Source organism: Ruditapes philippinarum, unplaced genomic scaffold (genome assembly GCF_026571515.1).
Source record: "Ruditapes philippinarum isolate M1 unplaced genomic scaffold, ASM2657151v2 ctg514_1_1_1_1, whole genome shotgun sequence".
Taxonomy (NCBI): domain Eukaryota; kingdom Metazoa; phylum Mollusca; class Bivalvia; order Venerida; family Veneridae; genus Ruditapes; species Ruditapes philippinarum.
This window is the reverse complement of record NW_026856698.1, coordinates 191,635-214,132: the sequence shown is the minus strand read 5'-3', so window position 1 is coordinate 214,132 and position 22,498 is coordinate 191,635. Positions and strand designations below refer to the sequence as shown.

Genomic DNA, 22,498 nt, shown 5'->3' with positions numbered 1-22,498 from the left:
GGGAACATGTATGAAGACAAAGTAAAGGCATCATTATGAAATGCTTCCGGCTCTGGAAACCAAGTGACATATTTCTGTAACTGCTTATTCAACCTTGACGAAAAAAAATCTATGTCAGGTAAAAAGAAATGTTTACATAGACGAATAAAAATATCTTTTTTAGCTTGACTATTAGAAGAATATGAGAGCTATTGTAGTCGCCCTGCGTCAGCGTCCGCATCTGCGTTGGTTAAATTTTTTTATTTGTAAATTCAAATATCTCAATTATTGCTTGAGATATTCAATTGAAACTTCCAATACTTATTTATAGTAACAATGTACATCAGATTGACAAGTTGGATAACTCTGACTACAATATTGACAGAATTATGCCCCTTTTTAGCTCACCTGTCACAAAGTGACAGGATGAGCTTTTGTGATCGCTTTTCGTCCGGCGTCCGTCCGTTCGTCCGTCCGTCCGTAAACTTTTACTTTAAATGACATCTCCTCATAAACCACTAAGCCAATTTCATCCAAACTTCACAGGAATGTTCCTTTGGTGGTCACCTTTAAAAATTGTTCAAAGAATTTAATTCCATGCAGAACTCTGGTTGCCATGGCAACCGAAAGAAAAAACTTTAAATATCTTCTTTTTAAAAACCATAAGAGCTAGAGCTTAGATATTTGGCATGAAACATCTTCTAGTGAGTGTCTACCAAGTTTGTTCAAATAAAAGCCCTGGGGTCAAAATTGGCCCCGCCCCGGGGGGTCATTGATTTTCCCTATATGCATATAGCAAAAAATTAAAAAAGCTTCTTTTAAAGAACCCAAAGAGCTAGAGCTAAGATATTTAGCATGAAACATGTTCTAATGGGTGTCTACCAAGTTTGTTCAAATAAAAGCCCTAGGGTCAAAATTGGCCCCGCCCCGGGGGGTCATTGATTTTCCCTATATGCATATAGTAAAAACTTTAAAAATCTTCTTTTAAAGAACTCAAAGAGCTAGAGCTTAGATATTTGGCATGAAACATCTTCTAGTGAGTGTCTACCAAGTTTGTTCAAATAAAAGCCCTTGGGTCAAAATTGGTCCCGCCCCGGGGGGTCATTGATTTTCCCGATATGCATATAGTGAAAAATTAAAAAATCTTCTTTTAAAGAACCAAAAGAGCTAGAGCTAAGATTTTTAGCATGAAACATGTTCTAATGGGTTTCTACCAAGTTTGTTCAAATAAAAGCCCTGGGGTCAAAATTGGCCCGCCCTGGGGGGTCATTGATTTTCCCTATATGCATATGATAAAAATTTAAAAAATCTTCTTTTAAAGAATTCAAAGAGCTAGAGCTTAGATATTTAGCATGAAACATCTTCTAGTGAGTGTCTACCAAGTTTTTTCAAATAAAAGCCCTTGGGTCAAAATTGGCCCTGCCCCGGGGGGTCATTGATTTTCCCTATATGCATATAGTAAAAACTTCTTCATTCTTTATAGGATTTACTTTAAAATCCCACATCATAATAATATGACAAGGTTCTATAAACATAATTTCCTTACTAGGCAGGGAAACATAACACATTACTGTGATATAGACAAACTTAGAACTCAAAAGATTTAAGTTCATTCATGTCATTCATTCACTGGTAAAATTGACTGGACAATGGCCCATCAGAAAGTTGCTGGGGTTCTAACCGGTAGGGGACTTATGGATTGCTTGCAATACTATGATAATTGCTTGTTGTAACCTACTTCTTCATTTTCACTTGCACTATCTTCATCTGTCAGTTCATCTACAGGAGGTGGTTGAACATGTATATCTGCCCTTTCAAAGTTACCTTCATCCTCAAGCATTGATATGATTTCATTTACTGTGTATCTTCTGTAAACAACAAAATATTTTCATAATGATAAAACGTACCCATTTGATCCTATTGTCTACTTTTGTAGACAAAATCTAAATTGACTGTCATAACACATTTTATACATATTTCTAAATTATAAAACAGGAATTGAGCAGAAATATAATTATACAATATAAAACAATCATACTTTATGATATAAAATAAAAACAATATAAAGTTTTACATACCTGTTTCTGCTAGCCATTTTCAATAATATTTTCAAGGCAATTTTTATCACATTCTTGTTGAAAACACACTGCAAATAACATAGTGGTCTGCATTTTGTCTAGCAAAATAGTCCAATTAACGCTTATCATGACAACAAGTATAGAATAACAATGATAAACAAATGTGCGCTCATAATTAGGTCCTAGTGTACTGATAACTGCTAGTGTCTACAAAAGTAGACAACAGGCGCAAATGGGTTAATTAATAACAAGCCTTTGTACCTTTTCAGTCAATTTTATGTATTCATAGGTAATTAGTATTATTATACTTAATAAAACACCCTTGTGACAATTTTTTGAATAGTCGAGCCAATACTGTCCTCTGACAGTTCTTGTTTAACATCCATTCTGTTGAATTTGAGAAATCTCTTGAATAAAAATCAGCGATAGAATTTTCTGAGCCAGAAACATGACCTGCAGAAATATAAATGTTTTTATCTATACACCAATTCCAAACTTTATTGGCAAGTTTATCAAGTACTTCTGATGCCATGCCACCCATGTCATTGATATAGGTTACTGCTGTCACATTATCGCAACAAAACAATATATGAACATTCCTTTTATTAGAATATAAAGACTGTAGAGCATAGAAGATTGCTAATAATTCTAAAACATTAATGTGCTGTACACATTCAGTACTACTTCACCAGAAGAAGTGTCGTAACAACCCCAACCTAACTTTGAGGAATCTCTATTACACTGAAATTACACTCTATCAGGTCTAATAGGCTTTCCATTCTTGATGTGAATATTATTTATCCACCAAAACAACTCTTGCTTACTCATATCAGAAAGTTTGACTTTATTCTGAAAATTAAATTCTGAACCTAAACCTTCAATTTTGTTCCTCTCTAATGCTCTATAATACATGGGAGCTTCTAGGACAGCATGAAAAGTACTAATAATCAACCCAATAAAAGACGCTAAATCCTGAACTACAACTTCAACCTGGTTCAGTAATAAATTTGCATTCAACAATATTTTTTTTACATTTTCTTCTGTTAGAAAAACTTTAAATTGAACTGAATCTAAAATAAAACCAAAGAAGACAATTCTTCTTGTAGGAGTAAGAATGGATTTATCTTTATTTAAAACAAACCCTAAGGAAATCAAAATAGAACAAATTTTATCAGTATTATTACAACACGACTCATACGATTGATGCTTGTTGAGAGAGTCATCTATGTAAAATGAACATCTTACTCCTTGATGCCTCAGCCAAGCATAAACTGGCTTAAGTATTTTTGTAAAAACCCTTGGTGCTGAACTTAAACCAAATGGAAGAACAATAAACATCCAACAAATATTATCAGATTCAAATTTCAAATATTTTTGGAACTTTTTGTGTATAGGAACTGAAAAATAAGCATCAGTAAGATCTACTGAAGTAAAAAATGTCGTTCTTTTACACAAGATCTAAAACAGTTTTAAAATGTTCCTGTTTAAAATGCTCATATACCTCAAATTTATTAAATGTTTCAAATTAATAATTGGCCTAAACTTCCCATTTGGCTTTGGCACAACAAAAATATTTGAAACATACGGTCCAGGTTCCCATTCTGATTTAATAATAGCACCTTTATCTGCTAAATTCTAAATTTCATCTAAAACAGTTTGTCTCTCTTTTGATGTGAAAGAAATCATTTTTGGAACACAATATTGAATTGGTTCTTGATTAAACTCTATTTCATAACCCATAATTATTATACCCCCGCACAACAAAGTTGTAAGGGGGGTATACTGGAATCAGCTTGTCCGTCCGTCCGGCTGTCCGTCCGTCCGGCCGTCCGTCCGTCCGTCCGTCGGTTTTTTCTTGTCCGCCCAATAACTTAAGATTCCTTTGACCCTTAGTCTTCATATTTGGCATGGAGGTTAGTCATGATTAGTAGATGACCCCTATTGATTTTGAGGTCACCAGGTCAAAGGTCAAGGTCACAGGGGCCTTGCCTTAAAAAAGCTTGTCCACCCAATAACTTAAGATTCCTTTGACCCACAGTCTTCATATTTGGCATGGAGATTAATCATGATTAGTAGATAACCCCTATTGATTTTATGGTCATCAGGTCAAAGGTCAAGGTCACAGGGGCCTTGACTTCAAAAAACTTGTCCGCCCAATAAACTTAGATTCCTTTGACCTACAGTCTTCATATTTGGCATGGAGGTTAGTCATGATTAGTAGATGACCCCTATTGATTTTGAGGTCACCAGGTCAAAGGTCAAGGTCACAGGGGCCTGACTTCAAAAAGCTTGTCCGCCCAATAAAAGATTCCTTTGACCTACAGTCGTCATATTTGGCATGGAGGTTAGTCATGATTAGTAGATACCCCTATTGATTTTGAGGTCACCAGGTCAAAGGTCAAGGTCACAGGGGCCTTGAATTCAAAAAAGCTTGTACGCCCAATAACTTAAGATTCCTTTGACCCACAGTCTTCATATTTGGCATGGAGATTAATCATGATTAGTAGATGACCCTTATTGATTTTGAGGTCACCAGGTCAAAGGTCAAGGTCACAGGGCCTTGCCTTAAAAAGCTTGTCCGCCAATAACTTAAGAATTCCTTTGACCCACAGTCTTTTATATTTGGCATGGAGATTTATCATGATATAGATGACCCCTCTTGATTTTAAGGTCAACAGGTCAAGGTCAAGGTCACAGGGGCCTTGACTTCAAAAAAACTTGTCCGCCGCAATAACTTAAGATTCCTTTGTCTTCATATTTGGCATTGAGGTTAGTCATGATTAGTAGATGACCCCTATGACTTTGAGGTCACCAGGTCAAAGTCAAGGTCACAGGGGCCTTGACTTTAAAAAAGCTTGTCCCCTATAAACTTAGATTCCTTTGACCCACAGTTTTTATGTTTGGCATGGAGGTTAGTCATGATTAGTAGATGACCCCTATTGATTTTGAGGTCAAAGGTCAAGGTCACGGGACTTTGACTTCAAAAAAAGTTGTCTGACCCAATAACTTTAGATTCCTTTGACCCCACAGTCTTCATATTTGGCATGATGTTGATCATGATAGTAGATGACCCTTTTTGATTTGAGGTGACTGGATCAAAGGTCAAGTCATAGGGACTTTGACTTCAAAAAGTTTGTCCACCCATTAACTTAAGATTCCTTTGACCCCACAGTCTTTCATATTTGCATGAATGTTGATCATGACTAATAAGGTGACCCTATTGATTTTGAGGTCCAAACTGGGTCAAAGGTCAAGGTCACAGGGACCTTGACAAAAAAAAAAAGCTTTCTTCTCAATTGCTAAAGAATGTCCTGTCCGCAATGTATATGATTTTGACATTTTCACATTTGAAGCATGTAGAATACATAACTTAGCAATGCACTGGCTTAGTAACCTCAGATTTGGCAGGGAGGTTGTCCTTGAGCTCTAAATGGCCACTGTTGATTCTGACAAAGTAGTATGCGGGGGTATTCACGCCATGATAGTGGCAGTTCTAGTTGTTTTCAAAATCCATGGATCATTTGTAAGTTTTTTCCAGGTATCCAGAAAAAATTTGAGCCTACCTACCTTTGGTAAACTTTTTAACTCTGATCGTTTGGGGCCGTTGCTGTAGCACTTGGTCTTCCCCTACTTCTAGCCCCACGCCTAAAGCCTGAACCTCTTGGCTGCCATGACTGATAATAAGAATCATATTGTGGTTGACTTGAACCATAGAAACCATAGCCACCATAACCATAGGGCTGATAATGACGAGCCTGGTTTCCCCTGGGGAAAGCTCCTCCCCTGAAGGGTCTACTAAATTAATCCAGAGGAGAAGAAATAGAGACACCAGCATCACAATTTTTTATCTCTTTGGCTATATCATCGCCAAATAATTGTGAAGAGATTGGTGTGCTCTGACTTAACATAGATTTCTGTATTTTTTCTATAAATTTGGTTTTAAGAGATACCTTCTGCGCAATGATAGGTGATATTGCACCTGACCAAATAGAGTCAATGCATCAGAAACTGTACGTTTAGCATTATCATTGTTAGACATTACCTCTTTTAAAAAGCCTACTAACTGTATAATAGAGGTTACACCTGTAGCAACTAAATTTTGTATGTCAACCAACATTCTATCATAACTTTTGGATTTTTAGCTCATGACAGGGTGAGCTTTTGTGATCGCTTTTCGTCCGTCGTCCGTCCGTAAACTTTTACTTTAAATGACATCTCCTCATAAACCACTAAGCCAATTTCATCCAAACTTCACAGGAATGTTCCTTTGGTGGTCACCTTTAAAAATTGTTCAAAGAATTTAATTCCATGCAGAACTCTGGTTGCCATGGCAACCGAAAGAAAAAACTTTAAATATCTTCTTTAAAAAAAAATCTAAGAGCTAGAGCTTAGATATTGGGCATGTCAAACATCTTCTAGTGAGTGTCTACCAAGTTTGTTCAAATAAAAGCTCTGGGGTCAAAATTGGCCCCGCCCCAGGGGGTCATTGATTTTCCCTATATGCACATAGTAAAAACTTAAAAAATCTTCTTTTAAAGAACTCAAAGAGCTAGAGCTAAGATATTAAGCATGAAACATGTTCTAATGGGTGTCTACCAAGTTTGTTCAAATAAAAGCACTGGGGTCAAAATTGGCCCCGCCCATGGGGGTCATTGATTTTCCTTATATGTATATAGCAAAAACTTAAAAACTCTTCTTTGAAAAAACCCAAATAGCTACAGTTTAGATATTAAGCATGAAACATCTTTTAGTGAGTGTCTACAAAGTTTGTTCAAATAAAAGCCCTGGGGTAAAAATTGGCCCCGCCCCGGGGGTCATTGATTTTCCTTATATGTGTATAGCAAAAACTTAAAACTCTTCTGTGAAAAAACAGAAATAGCTAGAGTTTACATATTAAGCATGAAACATCTTCTAGTTACTGTCTACAAAGTTTGTTCAAATAAAAGCCCTGGGGTCAAAATTGGCATCGCCCTAGTGGTGTCATTGTTTTAAACTATATGACTTGTGTATAGTAAAAACTTTAAAAATCTTCTTTGAAAAAACCCAATGAGCTCAGAGCATGAAACATCTTCTTATCAGTGTCTACCAAGTTTGTTCAAATAAAAGCCTTTGGACTAAAATTGGCCCTGCCAGGTGGGGGGGGGGGAGGCCTAAATACATGTGAGCGACCTCAGGGCCATCATGGCCCTCTTGTTTATCTAATATTTTCCAAATTTCTGAATTAATTAAAGGAGGACAAAGCTTATAACAATTCTGAGGAACTTTATACCTCGACATCATGTCATCAACCTTACATTGTGAAGTACAGGCAGTATTTATAAGGGACGCCAAAGATGGAACAATTGGATCACCTTTCACTACCGACTTTAATTTCGGCATTGACCATTCATTATCAGATGGGTCTGTATTTTCTTTTGTATCCCCAAACATGGCATTCAACATGCTCTTGAGAAACATCATCAGCATTAATTTGAACCCTTAAATTTGGTCTGGGTTGATTACTAGTACTAGGAAACTCATCAAAATCATTATAATCGGGCTCGAAAAACACTTCATCATCATAATGGTCAGACTGTAAACCAGAGGAAAGACCCAATTTTTTCTTCAATTGAGCTATATCATCAGAAGTTAAATTTTCCAAATCAATATTATTCTTCTTTAATTTCTTACTCTTTGGTTTATTTTGACTTTTAGTCTTCGTTTTCTTCTGTTTAGATTTTTGTTTCTCTTTATTACTGGGTTGAGCAACCTCTTCATTACTATTTTAATTACTATTCTTGTTTTTAGACAATGGCTCTTCGGCCCTTATTTCAATATTAGCACCCACCATAGGGAAACCAGAAAAATCTCCCTGGGACCAAAAATTACTCTGGCTGCGAAGACCCTTGTCTCTGCTTGAGCTCATAATTATCTCAGGAAACTACGTCCATGAGTAGCTCACAAATGAAATAAATAACTTGGATATAAAGAAATACTTACTGAAAACAAAACAGTAAAATATGGTAAAAAATTACCACGCTAAAAAGTATCAGAGACTTCAATAAAAAGTTCTATGAAAAACGTGCTTCTACACCATGCGCAAAACATCGAATGACAATCAGCTGTTCACCATTTCCGGTGATATACTAATTTATTTACTTTAAAGCACGCTTCTCTACCGATATCTGCAAAACATTATGCTTTTCATACTTGCGAAAGCTAAAGGCTTTATGAAAAATAATGAATATTGTTTGAACATGGTGTGAAAGTAAAGCTAGCCTTTACTTTGATATGATAAGTTTTTTGTTCATCAAACAACCATTGAACTGAACAGGTAACATGTATGATAGATGAGACTTGAAGTTAAATTTGTCATTCATTGTCGCTAGATCAATTTGGCCAAACAAGATCTCCATATCCTGTTGAAAGAGTGTTCTTTCAATTTATACAAAGTGTCTAATGACGTTTAAAATCTTTATCCATTTTGTGTTTGTTTTTTACTGTATACATCTCCATCACTGATTGCTGTCACTGTTTTACTTCCTCCCAAGTCAATATCGTGTTCAATGAACTCTTCATCTGTTTTTGTTGTTTCTAAGTTTTGAAGTGTTTCATCACTCACAAACTGAAATTTAATGATATACACAATATTGTGTGAAAATACATATATCTAATAAATTTTTTATCTAATATTATTGAAAAAAATACAGCATATGTTTAGTTCTATATCCTGTTACTTACAACATGCTTTCACTGTGCAATGCATGGCGAAAGCAGGTTTTCACAACAAAGGTGAGATATGATAAACATTATACCATTTTTGTTCAAATAAGGGCCCTGGGGTTAAAATTGGCCCCGCCCCGAGGATCATTGATTGTCCTTATCTGTATATAGTAAAAACTTAAAAAATCTTCTGGTAAAAAACCCAAAGAGCTAGAGTTTAGATATTGAGCATGAATTATCTTCTAGTGAGTGTCTACCAAGTTTGTTCAAATAAAAGCCCTGGGGACATATTGGCCCCGCCCAGAGTAGGGGGGGTCATTGTTTTTCCCTATGTGTAAAGTAAAAACTTAAAAAATCTTCTTAGAGCTAGAGCTTAGATATTTATCATGAAATATCTTCAAATGGGTGTCTACCAAGTTTGTTCAAATAAAAGCCCCTGGGTTAAAATTGGCCCTGCCCCAGGGGCCTATATACAGGTGAGCGATTTCAGGGCCATCAAGGCCCTCTTGTTTTGTTCTACTCGAGATTTGGAATGTGATTGTTTATAATAACTTCCTGACACTTGCTTTTGTTTTGACGATTTTTTGTGATATCTTTCCATCTGTCTTCCCTGCATCTATTCAATTTTGCCCAGCTTACTCCTACTGCTCTCTCCATACATATTTGATTGTCATTTTCTATTGAAACAATAAATGTTTTAAGATTTAATGATTTTTTTTTCTTTCCTTAATGTTTGTTATTCTTCAACATGCTCCCCCTTTAGGTAAATTGACTGATCCGATCGAAATTTCAAAACTTTCATCAATATGTAAATCTTGGTTGCTGTTGAGTACGTTTTCTATACAACCGATCACCGCGTCGGCATTTAAATGGTCCAAGGGCTGGAGGGGAACGACAACAGGATTGTTTAAGCCTTGATTGTGTATAACAACGAGGCCAAAAATCATTCTCCGCCAAATTACCCCGGGCTTCTTGTAACACTTCGTTGAATATATTGTGAAGCCCTTTTTTTATTTCTAACATATTCTGTCCTTGATAATTTTCGTCAATTTTCATCAGCATTATCTTTTGCATGTTTTTTCACCTTTTTTTCTTATTTTATAGTTTAGTGTGTAAAAGGAAGAAGAGTAGTTTAAGGTATCCGTATTCGCAATATCTAAGTTGAAATAAACAAAATCGCACACAAGGAAAATCCTGAATACCCCATGTTGCTGCAAAATTCAGCAACTCGTCTTCATCGGTAAATCCATCAATCCATTGTAATTAAAACTTCCGCTAGTGTATTTTCCTTGTTGTGTGTCTGAATTCTTAAATAAGAATGAAGATAAAACGCGTGTGCACCCTTTCATACCCCTCGTGCAGCCATCTTGAATCTCTTTGTAAAACACTTTTGAATTTTGCATAATTAGAGCACTTGCTAATCCCTTGTACAAAAGAAACAAAAAGGATTGGTGGAAAATATCATTTGTATCATTTGTATTTCAAATAAATCAACCTACCCAGTAATTATATATTACAGAATGAAATTAAATATGGTATATGCTGGTACCTGACATGTTGTAGTTAAATACTTTCAGATTTTTCTTGACCTTATCTTTTCTGGGTATTTCAGTCCTGGACACATTGTAGTTACATCTTGCATGGCCTCACATCCATCAAATGAGGTTTTGTCTGTCTTTCTGGAAATGAATGCAAACATGTTCACCCTAAATATGATTTCATACAGTTTCAAAAATCCATGACGACTTATTAAAAATTTGATGTTATTAATGAGTAATCAGATTTATTACATGAAATTATCAAACATATGGTCTTTTGGCAAACCATTCAGTTAATTATTACAATTATGTGCATGGTATGTTCTTTTTGGAATAATCTTAGACATGTAAGATAGATAATGTACATACATCATAAGTTAAGTGGTCATCATAATTTCAAATTGTTTAAAAAGTGAATTTTCATGGCACTCTTACTACTCTTAATAATACAATTCAAAATCTGGAAACAATATCTGCAAAACATAAACAGACTGTTGCTACACCTTGTTCTCATCAGGTATTCCAAAGCATCAATCATGTCTGGAGCAAGAATCACAAACACTCTTCTCAGACTTCCCTTTTACTTCTTACAACCTTCATTCTAAAATAAAACTGGTATTTTGTTTATGGCAACCAAACACATAAACATAACTTGAAACACCCAAAGAATCAGAACAAAATTGAAGCTTGTTTACATGATATGTATAGCTTATTGTCTTACGTGCAACATTTGTTACAATTGTAATTTGTAATACTGTGAACATACCATTGTGACAGAATTCTGTCGGACATCTCTAGTGAGTTCAGAATGTTGTCGTCTGGCTCATCATTCTTTTCTGCTTTGAGATAATCAATAATCTTTAATTCCTGTACCTCAGAAATTCTCCTTTTGTTGAACAGCAAGATTCTTACCAGAGTTAGTTGGGCAATCTTTTTCCAAGCAGTATCATTTGGGCTTTGTTTGTCAATTTTCTTTTTAAGTTCATTTTTAGAAAAGACAAGAGTATCAACAAGTCTTCTGTTAAAGGCAATTTAGGCGCCTTTTTCAGTTGTTTCAGCCTTTGCCAGCATTTGGCAACACTGGAAAGCCAAGTGTTGCAGTGCGTCTGACATAGTGTCTGGAAGTTTTGTAATTCTGTTTGTGCACTCATCTATCCTTCTACTATACCAAGGCTGTTTTTTAATAAGGCAACTTGTTGAAGATAATGCCCCAAAACAAGGGCGTTTTGGGGTGATTGGGTTTTCAAACACAGCGATTTTGTAGCCGCTACAACATGAAAGAAATTCTGAGGCGAAATGTGTTTAGCCATGGACTTCTGCCCATTTGTTGAGTTCAACTTTTGAAGCAGCAGCCCGACAGTGCGTACTTTAGAACGTACATTGTCAACATCTTTTAGTCGTTGTTCTCTTTCGTCCCCAAGTCGGCATAATAATGACTTGTGTGGCCAGACTCTCTTTTCTGTGTCACACCACTCAGGAAATTAGCTTTCCTTAAATTTATAATAAATGATTTTAAGAGTTATTACAACAACAAATATTCACATTAAATTTGGAATGCCAGGGTTAGCACTCGTTTCCTTCATACCATCAAACATTTGTTCTATCTTGGCATCCTCATGTGATATATCTTGAATGAAAGGAGCAATCATTGTTCGTGCGTCACATACGCAATTAGTTGACGGCTGAGTTTGTTTTGATTTTTATTTGCAAGACTGTTGGTGTAATCATAGCGAGTCTTCAAAATAAAATCCCAAACAAAATTCACATGGCCAGAATTTGTAGGACTCGTATTTCTGTTTGTTTAACGCGTTGGGTCTTTTTGCCACTATTAATTCCCCAGTTCCCCTTTCGATGGTCTGAAAGATAGAATATTTTAATTGGAACATGTTATATTATATGTTGTGATTAAAATTTGTAATAATTAACGTAATTTAAAATGTATTGGCTTTGTCATAGTTGTGACAGACTGCCCACCTATCAGTTCCATTTCTCATGAAAATATGAAAACAAAAGAAAACATGCACTATTAATTAATCTAAAATACATTTGTTATCCATGCCAGATTACAATAGATGTTTGTTCTGCATGGACGTCTAATATGTAAACACCTGACCAAAGTATAAAAAAGTTGTGGGGCGTTTTTTATAGACACCCCATAAAGTTTATATATAATGTTGCTATATGGTAAGCTCAGATTAGACATCAGTTTTTATATGTGTGAAAATTATATTTTTATCAATCGTATGACTGATTTTACCTAAAATGAATAGCAAAATGCCTACTTACCTTAGTCGCCATTCCCATTAACAAGTCCACCATTTGTATCGACAGAAATTGTACAAGTCCCATCCATTAGGTCAGCATTAGGCGTATGGCATCCATCTGGTAAACACATTAGAATTATGTGTAATTTAAACATAGACACTGTAAATTTTGGAAAATACAAGTTGCAATTCACTCGTATTCTGTATTGATCGTTTACAATAATGAAATCTTATGTGCAGTTGTTTAAACACCAACCCCAAATAATATATATATTTACACTAAAATATGAATTAATTAGCCATAAAAATAATATAGATTTATTTGCACACGTACATTATGCTTAACCTGCTGTGTAAAGCAACATAACTTCATACCCAAATCTCTTTCACAATCTGTATCACTGGGTAGCGTTTCTACCTGTGCCAAAATTTTAACATTTGACGAGTGTCTGTCATCTAGGGTAAACAAAAGAAAACATGTACTATTAATTAATCTAAAATACATTTGTTATCCAAACCAGATTACAATAGATTAAACACATGATCAAAGTATAAAAAAGTTGTGGGGCGTTTTATAGACACCCCATAAAGTTTATATATATTTGTATAGGCATTGTCAATATTGTAGATGATTTTTTTCTTGAAAGATGTTGAGGGCATTGGAACATACAGAATTTCCATTACAGGTTTTGGCTTAAACACCTTAGTAACAGCAGATTTCATTCCTTCCGGTTTCGGTGTTGGACAAACTTCAAAAACTGGTCAAAAGTAACGACCAACTGGAATAAGATTTTTATAGGCTCTTGACCCAGAGTCTATTCCATGAGCTCTACTTAAATCTCTTCTCTGATTATCTGTCCTTTTTTGGGGGGAACGTTTGACCACACTCAGTACAATGTACCTTTGGCCCGTGCAAAGTGGCAATCTAATTGTGCCTGGTGATACCACATTCTTGGCAGGGATACTGTGACATATTGACATTTCTACAAAAAAAAAATAGCAAACATTAAATATTTTGTCAACAAATAAACTATTCCTATAAATGATAAAATATGTGACTAAGTGCAGAGCATATATCTGGCTTCAAATGGATTTCTGGCAAGCCTGGAGGGTGATCGATGAGGCCGTCCCCAGATAATAAGGATAAAAAAGGACAAAACTGCTCTAAATAGGCTATTAATCAACAAAATCTTCACAATGAATAGGTATATAGAATAATTTACCAAGCAATATCAAAGTCTGGTTTCAGCAAAGGAATTGATCTACACCAACTGACTACTGGTCACGGAGTGGAGTCAGGAAACGCTGAAACCTCCGTATTATAGGGGCGTTTCCTCACGAAAACTCACGAATCCTCAGTTTCTTGAGGAATTCAGGAGGAGACGCCAGAAAAATTTACTCACCGATTTTACCGAATAAAAACTATGCATAATTATTTCATTTACAACCATTGGGAACAATTTTACCCACAAAACTTGCCAGATAACAGGACGTAAAACAAATAATAATTTCATTCTAAAAATAAACTGTTTACATGTCAAATGAGGTCAAGTGGAGGAGTCTTATAGCACATGCGTGAACTACTCCGCTAAAACATGCAATGTGCGATGCAGGACAATGGACAGCAAATTTAAAGATATTACATGTTTTAATTACACAGAATATAAATAAATCAGTTATGCAAACAAGTGATTAAGGTAATTCTCTTATAATTTACACCGATAGATAATAATGACATTTCGTATTTTTTACTGTTCAAAGGTGCAAACTTTGGTGACCTCAAAATCGTACCGAGAAATTCTCGATATAAACAATTACAATTTAATTAAGTTGGACAAATATGATTTAGTCACACATAAAATTGCAGGTGTAAACACAGTATTTTCCTGGTAATATTTCTATATAAAGTTATGTAAACATGACATTACAGCATTATGAATCAGCGCTGTAATTATTAACAATAAATAAATAAATAAAACAAACATGGTATAGTAAATAGTATAGTAAAAACTTTAAAAAATCTTCTTTTAAAAAGCCCAATGAGCTAGAGCTTAGATGTTTAGCATGAAACATCTTCTTATGAGTGTGGTGGGGGGGGGGGGGGGCTATATACAGGTGAGCGACCTCAGGGCCATCATGGCCCTCTTGTTTAAAAATTATTAGCACCAGGGCTGGGCCAATTTGACTTGGGGGGGGGGTGTCATGATTTGAACAAATTTGGTAGAGCTTCCCCAAGGGTCATTCCTGTGAAGTTTGATCAAAATCCACCAATTGGTTTAGGGGGAGATGTTGTATAAAGAAATTGTTGACGCAATGACACACGCACGGACACAGGACAGACAACATGAGGTCACAAAAGCTCACCTTGTCACTACGTGACAGATGAGCTAAAAAGATTACCAACAGACCAGTTGAAACAGACATGATTCTGCAAGCTATCATGTTACAGGATAATATATACTGTTTCTAAATTTACCTGAAGCATCTTCAGTAAGCACTGGATATATATCACTGGCAGAATCTGGTTCTGATTCTGAGTCAGATAAAGAATCATTTTCATCAGGAACATACGTTGGATCCTGATCCTCCTCATCATCATCAACTTCACATATTACTTTTTCACTAGACGATTCTGTGGAAAGACCAGAACAGTTTTCAATTTTATATCCAATGTTCAATGTATGACCTAGCAAAACCAGCACCTGATTATCTAGTTTAACCAAATACACCATTCCTTGATCACACAGGAATGAAATCTTGTTTGCAATGATATAGAGCATATTCATGGTCAATTAAATTATTCTTTAATATTTATGATCCAAGAATATACTATATACTATATACATGTAGCTGCTATCCAAGGCAACTTCCAACTTTCATCATCTAGGAAGACCCTAGGACCCAGTTATTGGGTCCATATATTTGCACCCTGTGGCCAGAGACAATACTCAGTTATTGGGTCCATATATTTGCACCCTGTCACTAAAGACAGAATTCAGTTATTGGTAGGGCTGTGCACTTGCATTTTTTCATCCAAGATATGTATCACGATATTTGATTTTGATAACGATACATATCCAGATACTTATTGCAATTTAATTTCAGAGACAATGCATATTGCAATATTTCATATTGTAATGTGATACGCATTGCGATAAACTGAGATTTCAAATTAAGTTTCAAATTCATTATTGAATATATCGCAATGCATTAAATGTAAATTACATGAATATTTTATTTTTGTCGCCTATAGTTACTTATATGTATGTAAAAATCTATGACTTGTCTTTTCATCTCAAGGCTTTTTACGTCAAAATTGTGAAGGGGCCTGGGCCTGTTCATTTTGTGTTAAAAAAAGCGTGATATGTCTAGAAATTTGTCAATAGGACAGAGAAGATTTCACTTTTTTAAAGCCCCAGGGCGGGGCCAATTTGACTGAGGGAGGGGGGGGGTCATGATTTAAACAAATTTGGTAGAGCTTCACCCAAGGGTCATTCCTGTGAAGTTTGATCAAAATCCACCAATTGGTTTAGGGGGAGATGTTGTATAAAGAAATTGTTGACGCAAGGACACACGCACGGACACACGACAGACAACATGAGGTCACAAAAGCTCACCTTGTCACTGCGTGACAGATGAGCTAAAAAGATTACCAACAGACCAGTTGAAACAGACGTGATTCTGCAAGCTATCATGTTACAGGATAATATATACTGTTTCTAAATTTACCTGAAGCATCTTCAGTAAGCACTGGATATATATCACTGGCAGAATCTGGTTCTGAGTCAGATATAGAATCATTTTCATCAGGAACATACGTTGGATCCTGATCCTCCTCATCATCATCAACTTCACATATTACTTTTTCACTAGACGATTCTGTGGAAAGACCAGAACAGTTTTCAATTTTATATCAAATGTTCAATGTACGACCTAGCAAAACCAGCACCTGATTATCTAGTTTAACCAAATACACCATTCCTTGATCACACAGGAATGAAATCTTGTTTGCAATGATATAGAGCATATTCATGGTCAATTAAATTATTCTTTAATATTTATGATCCAAGAATATACTATATACATGTAGCTGCTATCCAAGGCAACTTCCAACTTTCATCATCTAGGAAGACCCTAGGACCCAGTTATTGGGTCCATATATTTGCACCCTGTGGCCAGAGACAATACTCAGTTATTGGGTCCATATATTTGCACCCTGTCACTAGACAGAATTCAGTTATTGGTAGGGCTGTGCACTTGCATTTTTTCATCCAAGATACATATCACGATATTTGATTTTGATAACGATACATATCCAGATACTTATTGCAATTTAATGTCAGAGACAATACATATTGCAATATTTCATATTGTAATGTGATACGCATTGCGATAAACTGAGATTTCAAATTAAGTTTCAAATTCATTATTGAATATATCGCAATGCATTAAATGTAAATTACATGAATATTTTATTTTTGTCGCCTATAGTTACTTATATGTATGTAAAAATCTATGACTTGTCTTTTCATCTCAAGGCATTTTTCGTCAAAATTGTGAAGGGGCCTGGGCCTGTTCATTTTGTGATAAAAAAAAGCGTGATATGTCTAGAAATTTGTCAATAGGACACAGATATCCCAGCTAAATGCATGAATGAAATTAAAAAACTTATTTTTTTCTAAAACCTCAATGCAAACACCGACTTTCCTTCAAAATGCATGTTACTCTATACAATCTTTTAAATTCAAGGGCACATATCTCTGTCAAAATTGGATTTATGATAACCATTATCAAACTTGACATGTCTTTTAACAAGAGGGCCATAATGGCCCTAAATCGCTCACCTGCACCATCTAAGACTGTAGCTCAACTAAGAAAGTAGGCAATTCTGCATGAAAAAGTGCACATGTGGTCTAAATTTCAAGACTGTAGCTCATATTATGAAAAGTAGGTCACTAAGTCAAGGTCAGTGGGGGGGTCAAGGTTTGAACAACTTTGGCAGCAGTCCACTAGACAATGCTACATGCAAAATATCTAAGCTCTATGCCTTGTGGTTCTAGAGAAGATTTCACTTTTTTAAAGCCCCAGGGCGGGGCCAATTTGACTGAGGGGGGGGGTCATGATTTGAACAAATTTGGTAGAGCTTCACCCAAGGGTCATTCCTGTGAAGTTTGATCAAAATCCACCAATTGGTTTAGGGGGAGATGTTGTATAAAGAAATTGTTGACGCAAGGACACACGCACGGACACACGACAGACAACATGAGGTCACAAAAGCTCACCTTGTCACTGCGTGACAGATGAGCTAAAAAGATTACCAACAGACCAGTTGAAACAGACGTGATTCTGCAAGCTATCATGTTACAGGATAATATATACTGTTTCTAAATTTACCTGAAGCATCTTCAGTAAGCACTGGATATATATCACTGGCAGAATCTGAGTCAGATATAGAATCATTTTCATCAGGAACATACGTTGGATCCTGATCCTCCTCATCATCATCAACTTCACATATTACTTTTTCACTAGACGATTCTGTGGAAAGACCAGAACAGTTTTCAATTTTATATCAAATGTTCAATGTACGACCTAGCAAAACCAGCACCTGATTATCTAGTTTAACCAAATACACCATTCCTTGATCACACAGGAATGAAATCTTGTTTGCAATGATATAGAGCATATTCATGGTCAATTAAATTATTCTTTAATATTTATGATCCAAGAATATACTATATACATGTAGCTGCTATCCAAGGCAACTTCCAACTTTCATCATCTAGGAAGACCCTAGGACCCAGTTATTGGGTCCATATATTTGCACCCTGTGGCCAGAGACAATACTCAGTTATTGGGTCCATATATTTGCACCCTGTCACTAAAGACAGAATTCAGTTATTGGTAGGGCTGTGCACTTGCATTTTTTCATCCAAGATATGTATCACGATATTTGATTTTGATAACGATACATATCCAGATACTTATTGCAATTTAATTTCAGAGATAATACATATTGCAATATTTTATATTGTAATGTGATATGCATTGCGATAAACTGAGATTTCAAATTAAGTTTCAAATTCATTATTGAATATATCGCAATGCATTAAATGTAAATTACATGAATATTTTATTTTTGTCGCCTATAGTTACTTATATGTATGTAAAAATCTATGACTTGTCTTTTCATCTCAAGGCATTTTTCGTCAAAATTGTGAAGGGGCCTGGGCCTGTTCATTTTGTGATAAAAAAAAGCGTGATATGTCTAGAAATTTGTCAATAGGACACAGATATCCCAGCTAAATGCATGAATGAAATTAAAAAACTTATTTTTTTCTAAAACCTCGATGCAAACACCAACTTTCCTTCAAAATGCATGTTACTCAATACAATCTTTTAAATTCAAGGGCACATATCTCTGTCAAAATTGGATTTATGATAACCATTATCAAACTTGACATGTCTTTTAACAAGAGGGCCATAATGGCCCTAAATCGCTCACCTGCACCATCTAAGGCTGTAGCTCAACTAAGAAAGTAGGCAATTCTGCATGAAAAAGTGCACATGTGGTCTAAATTTCAAGACTGTAGCTCATATTATGAAAAGTAGGTCACTAAGTCAAGGTCAGTGGGGGGGGTCAAGGTTTGAACAACTTTGGCAGCAGTCCACTAGACAATGCTACATGCAAAATATCTAAGCTCTATGCCTTGTGGTTCTAGAGAAGATTTCACTTTTTTAAAGCCCCAGGGCGGGGCCAATTTGACTGAGGGAGGGGGGGGGGGTCATGATTTAAACAAATTTGGTAGAGCTTCACCCAAGGGTCATTCCTGTGAATTTTGATCAAAATCCACCAATTGGTTTAGGGGGAGATGTTGTATAAAGAAATTGTTGACGCAAGGACACACGCACGGACACACGACAGACAACATGAGGTCACAAAAGCTCACCTTGTCACTGCGTGACAGATGAGCTAAAAAGATTACCAACAGACCAGTTGAAACAGACGTGATTCTGCAAGCTATCATGTTACAGGATAATATATACTGTTTCTAAATTTACCTGAAGCATCTTCAGTAAGCACTGGATATATATCACTGGCAGAATCTGGTTCTGATTCTGAGTCAGATATAGAATCATTTTCATCAGGAACATACGTTGGATCCTGATCCTCCTCATCATCATCAACTTCACATATTACTTTTTCACTAGACGATTCTGTGGAAAGACCAGAACAGTTTTCAATTTTATATCCAATGTTCAATGTACGACCTAGCAAAACCAGCACCTGATTATCTAGTTTAACCAAATACACCATTCCTTGATCACACAGGAATGAAATCTTGTTTGCAATGATATAGAGCATATTCATGGTCAATTAAATGATTCTGATTGTCTTAAATTGGAAAGCACTGTCCTTTATCAGTCAATAAAAAAACATGAGTCAAGCAAAGTATGCAAATAAAGTTATTTTTGAGGTTAGAAACAGTATGTCACCCTATAAACCTTTTCAAAAGGAACTTTTTGTTTAATCTATTATTATTTAAGAACAGTGATGATTGAAATAATTAATACTGTACTGTATGATATTGCAAAAATAATTGTATGGAATTATAAAGATTAAATCATCATATGGCATTCATCATTCCAAATAAACGAAATTATGAAATGGCCGAAAATCAATCAAATAAAATTATAAAAACTTTTTACCTCATAATCAATTCCTTCTGCTCTACATTTCTCCATCACCTTTTGGCTATTTGAGTCACTTTCTAACTTAAGTTTAAAGACGTGACTTTGCAACATTTTGGCAAGCAAGCAAAAACGATCTTTATAGGAAAAATATCAAAAAGAAAATGCCAGATTTTCTGTATTATAATGATATCCAGACACGGCAAATGTAGATAGATGTAGTTACAGATCCGATGTTTTCACGAAGGGGTGAATTTTGCTGTTGACATGTGTCAACTGTATGTAAAGCATGTTTCCAGTAAAATGTTTTTTTCAAAAAAAAATCTATTTAAATTATGTTAAAATTATAAAGCGTTGTACCCAGTGTTAATGCATCTCACCATGTTTTATAGAAACACGGGGTTTATTCTTGAATTCTGAGGTTCGAGATCTCTAGCAATTGACAGCACAGCCATTTTGCTACTTGCTGGAAAATTTCCTACAGCATAATCAAGAGCTACAGATGTGGAACTTTTTCCAGTTTTTATTATGTTGTGATCATCTACAAGAGCATTAGAGCTGAACAAGTGAATGTGTTCACTCCTATTCTCATTTTCATTCAGTTTTGCTATTAACATGTCCATGTCTTGCTTTATTTGTTTGCCTTCCCTTATCAGGTTTAAACTCGTGGCAAACAAGGCATTATCCTTTTGTCTCATTATTGTTCTTAAATCATATATTTCAACAAGATCTTGCCACAGGTTAATAATTATTGGACCATACTGACAGGGCTCCAGATAATTTTTTAGGGCAATGAGTATTTACTCATTGATTTTTTTGTGAATGAGTAAAACTTGAAATCTGAAATTTGGCAGGAGTATTTTTACTCCTTACAATGTATGGAAAAGAGTAAAACATTTATTATGCTTCCATGTTTACTGCATTATCATAGTTGTAATACAAGATATGTCAGTCATTTCTTTTGCTTTTTGGACTCTCTTGGTTTATAATCTTGCATCAGACGCTTCCTTCTGCGATTCTTGACCAACCACTGTCTTGTGTCTGGTACAGGGTCATACTCTGAGACTGGCTCTCCATAAAGGCTAACCCTCAGCAGTGATTCAAGTGAAATCTCTTTGAGTGATGACCTGCCATGAGATAAACAACAACATATATACTTCCAAGAACAATTTCAAGAATGCATAAAATCATGTACATTTGCATTAAAAATAATTAGAATATTTACTTATAAACTTTTCTTAGTTTTACTAACAAAATTATATACTAGAGTAGATCCACCTGCATAAATTTCAAAATATAAAGATAGATAGACTTTAATATAAATGTCCCACCTTAATTTACTCTTAAGTCTGTTTGAGTGCTGAATGAGCGCTCACACTCTGTGCTTGAAATCTCCATGCATAAGGCTATTTTAGCTAACTTAGCCATGTTTGGATATGTCAGACTGTGCTTCACACATAATCTTTGCACAGGTCACTGAGGGAAATGTTCCTATATGTGCCTTTTACCATCCCATAAACCCCTTTCCACTCCTTCTCAAGTTTTGTTTTGTCTAATAATGGCTCAACATGGGTGACAGTCTCTGTTGTCCCTGTAATATAGAATGCAATATGTTATTATTTAAATAAATCAGGAAGCAATATAGTGACATTATAATATATTTTGCAAGTCCTAGATATCAGATTCTTTAAAAAATAAATTCATCAACTTTGTGTTTAATTTTTTTGGACAATGTTGTTTTGCAAGTAAACATGTTTATATCAGTTAAGTTTTTATTGTTTTAAATAAGAAAAAGTTTACATCAGTTAAATGTCAATTTGAAATACCTATAATCAGATCTCCTTCCATTTGTTTCACTGTTTTTTTCAACTCCAAACTGATTTCCCAAACATTCTAGAGCACTTTTACTGGTATCAGCAGGAAGATGACATACTGTTGATGGTTCTAAGACTTGACTCAAGTATATTAAAGTGTCACTATCATTCTTTTTTAGTCTTCTTTTAATATTTTTGGCCAAGTTATCCAAATAATTATTTTTAACATTTGAAAACTGTGATTCTATATCTTTGCTATAATATTTAAGCTCATCTCCTTTATAAAAGGCCTTTTCATCTTTCACAACAATGCTGTTTTTCATCTCTACTAATCCATTACCCTCTTCTGATTTCATTGACTCAATCTTCTCCACAGTACTGTCTATTAGGGGAGGAACATCACTAAAAATAAGGTTCTTTGCCTGCAGTTC

At 35.2% G+C, this 22,498-nt stretch overlaps 1 protein-coding gene across 1 annotated transcript; it reads right to left on the bottom strand.

Moving 5' to 3' along the window:
• Positions 1-14,672: 14,672 nt before the first annotated feature.
• LOC132747421 (clumping factor A-like) lies at positions 14,673-21,012 on the bottom strand. The gene is made up of 4 exons (XM_060736800.1): positions 19,624-21,012; positions 17,956-18,099; positions 16,291-16,440; positions 14,673-15,193 (listed from the first exon to the last, which is right to left on the bottom strand). Exons 1-4 carry the CDS (start codon positions 19,931-19,933, stop codon positions 15,000-15,002), a joined length of 798 nt encoding a protein of 265 aa, XP_060592783.1. The 5' UTR covers positions 19,934-21,012; the 3' UTR covers positions 14,673-14,999.
• Positions 21,013-22,498: the final 1,486 nt, after the last annotated feature.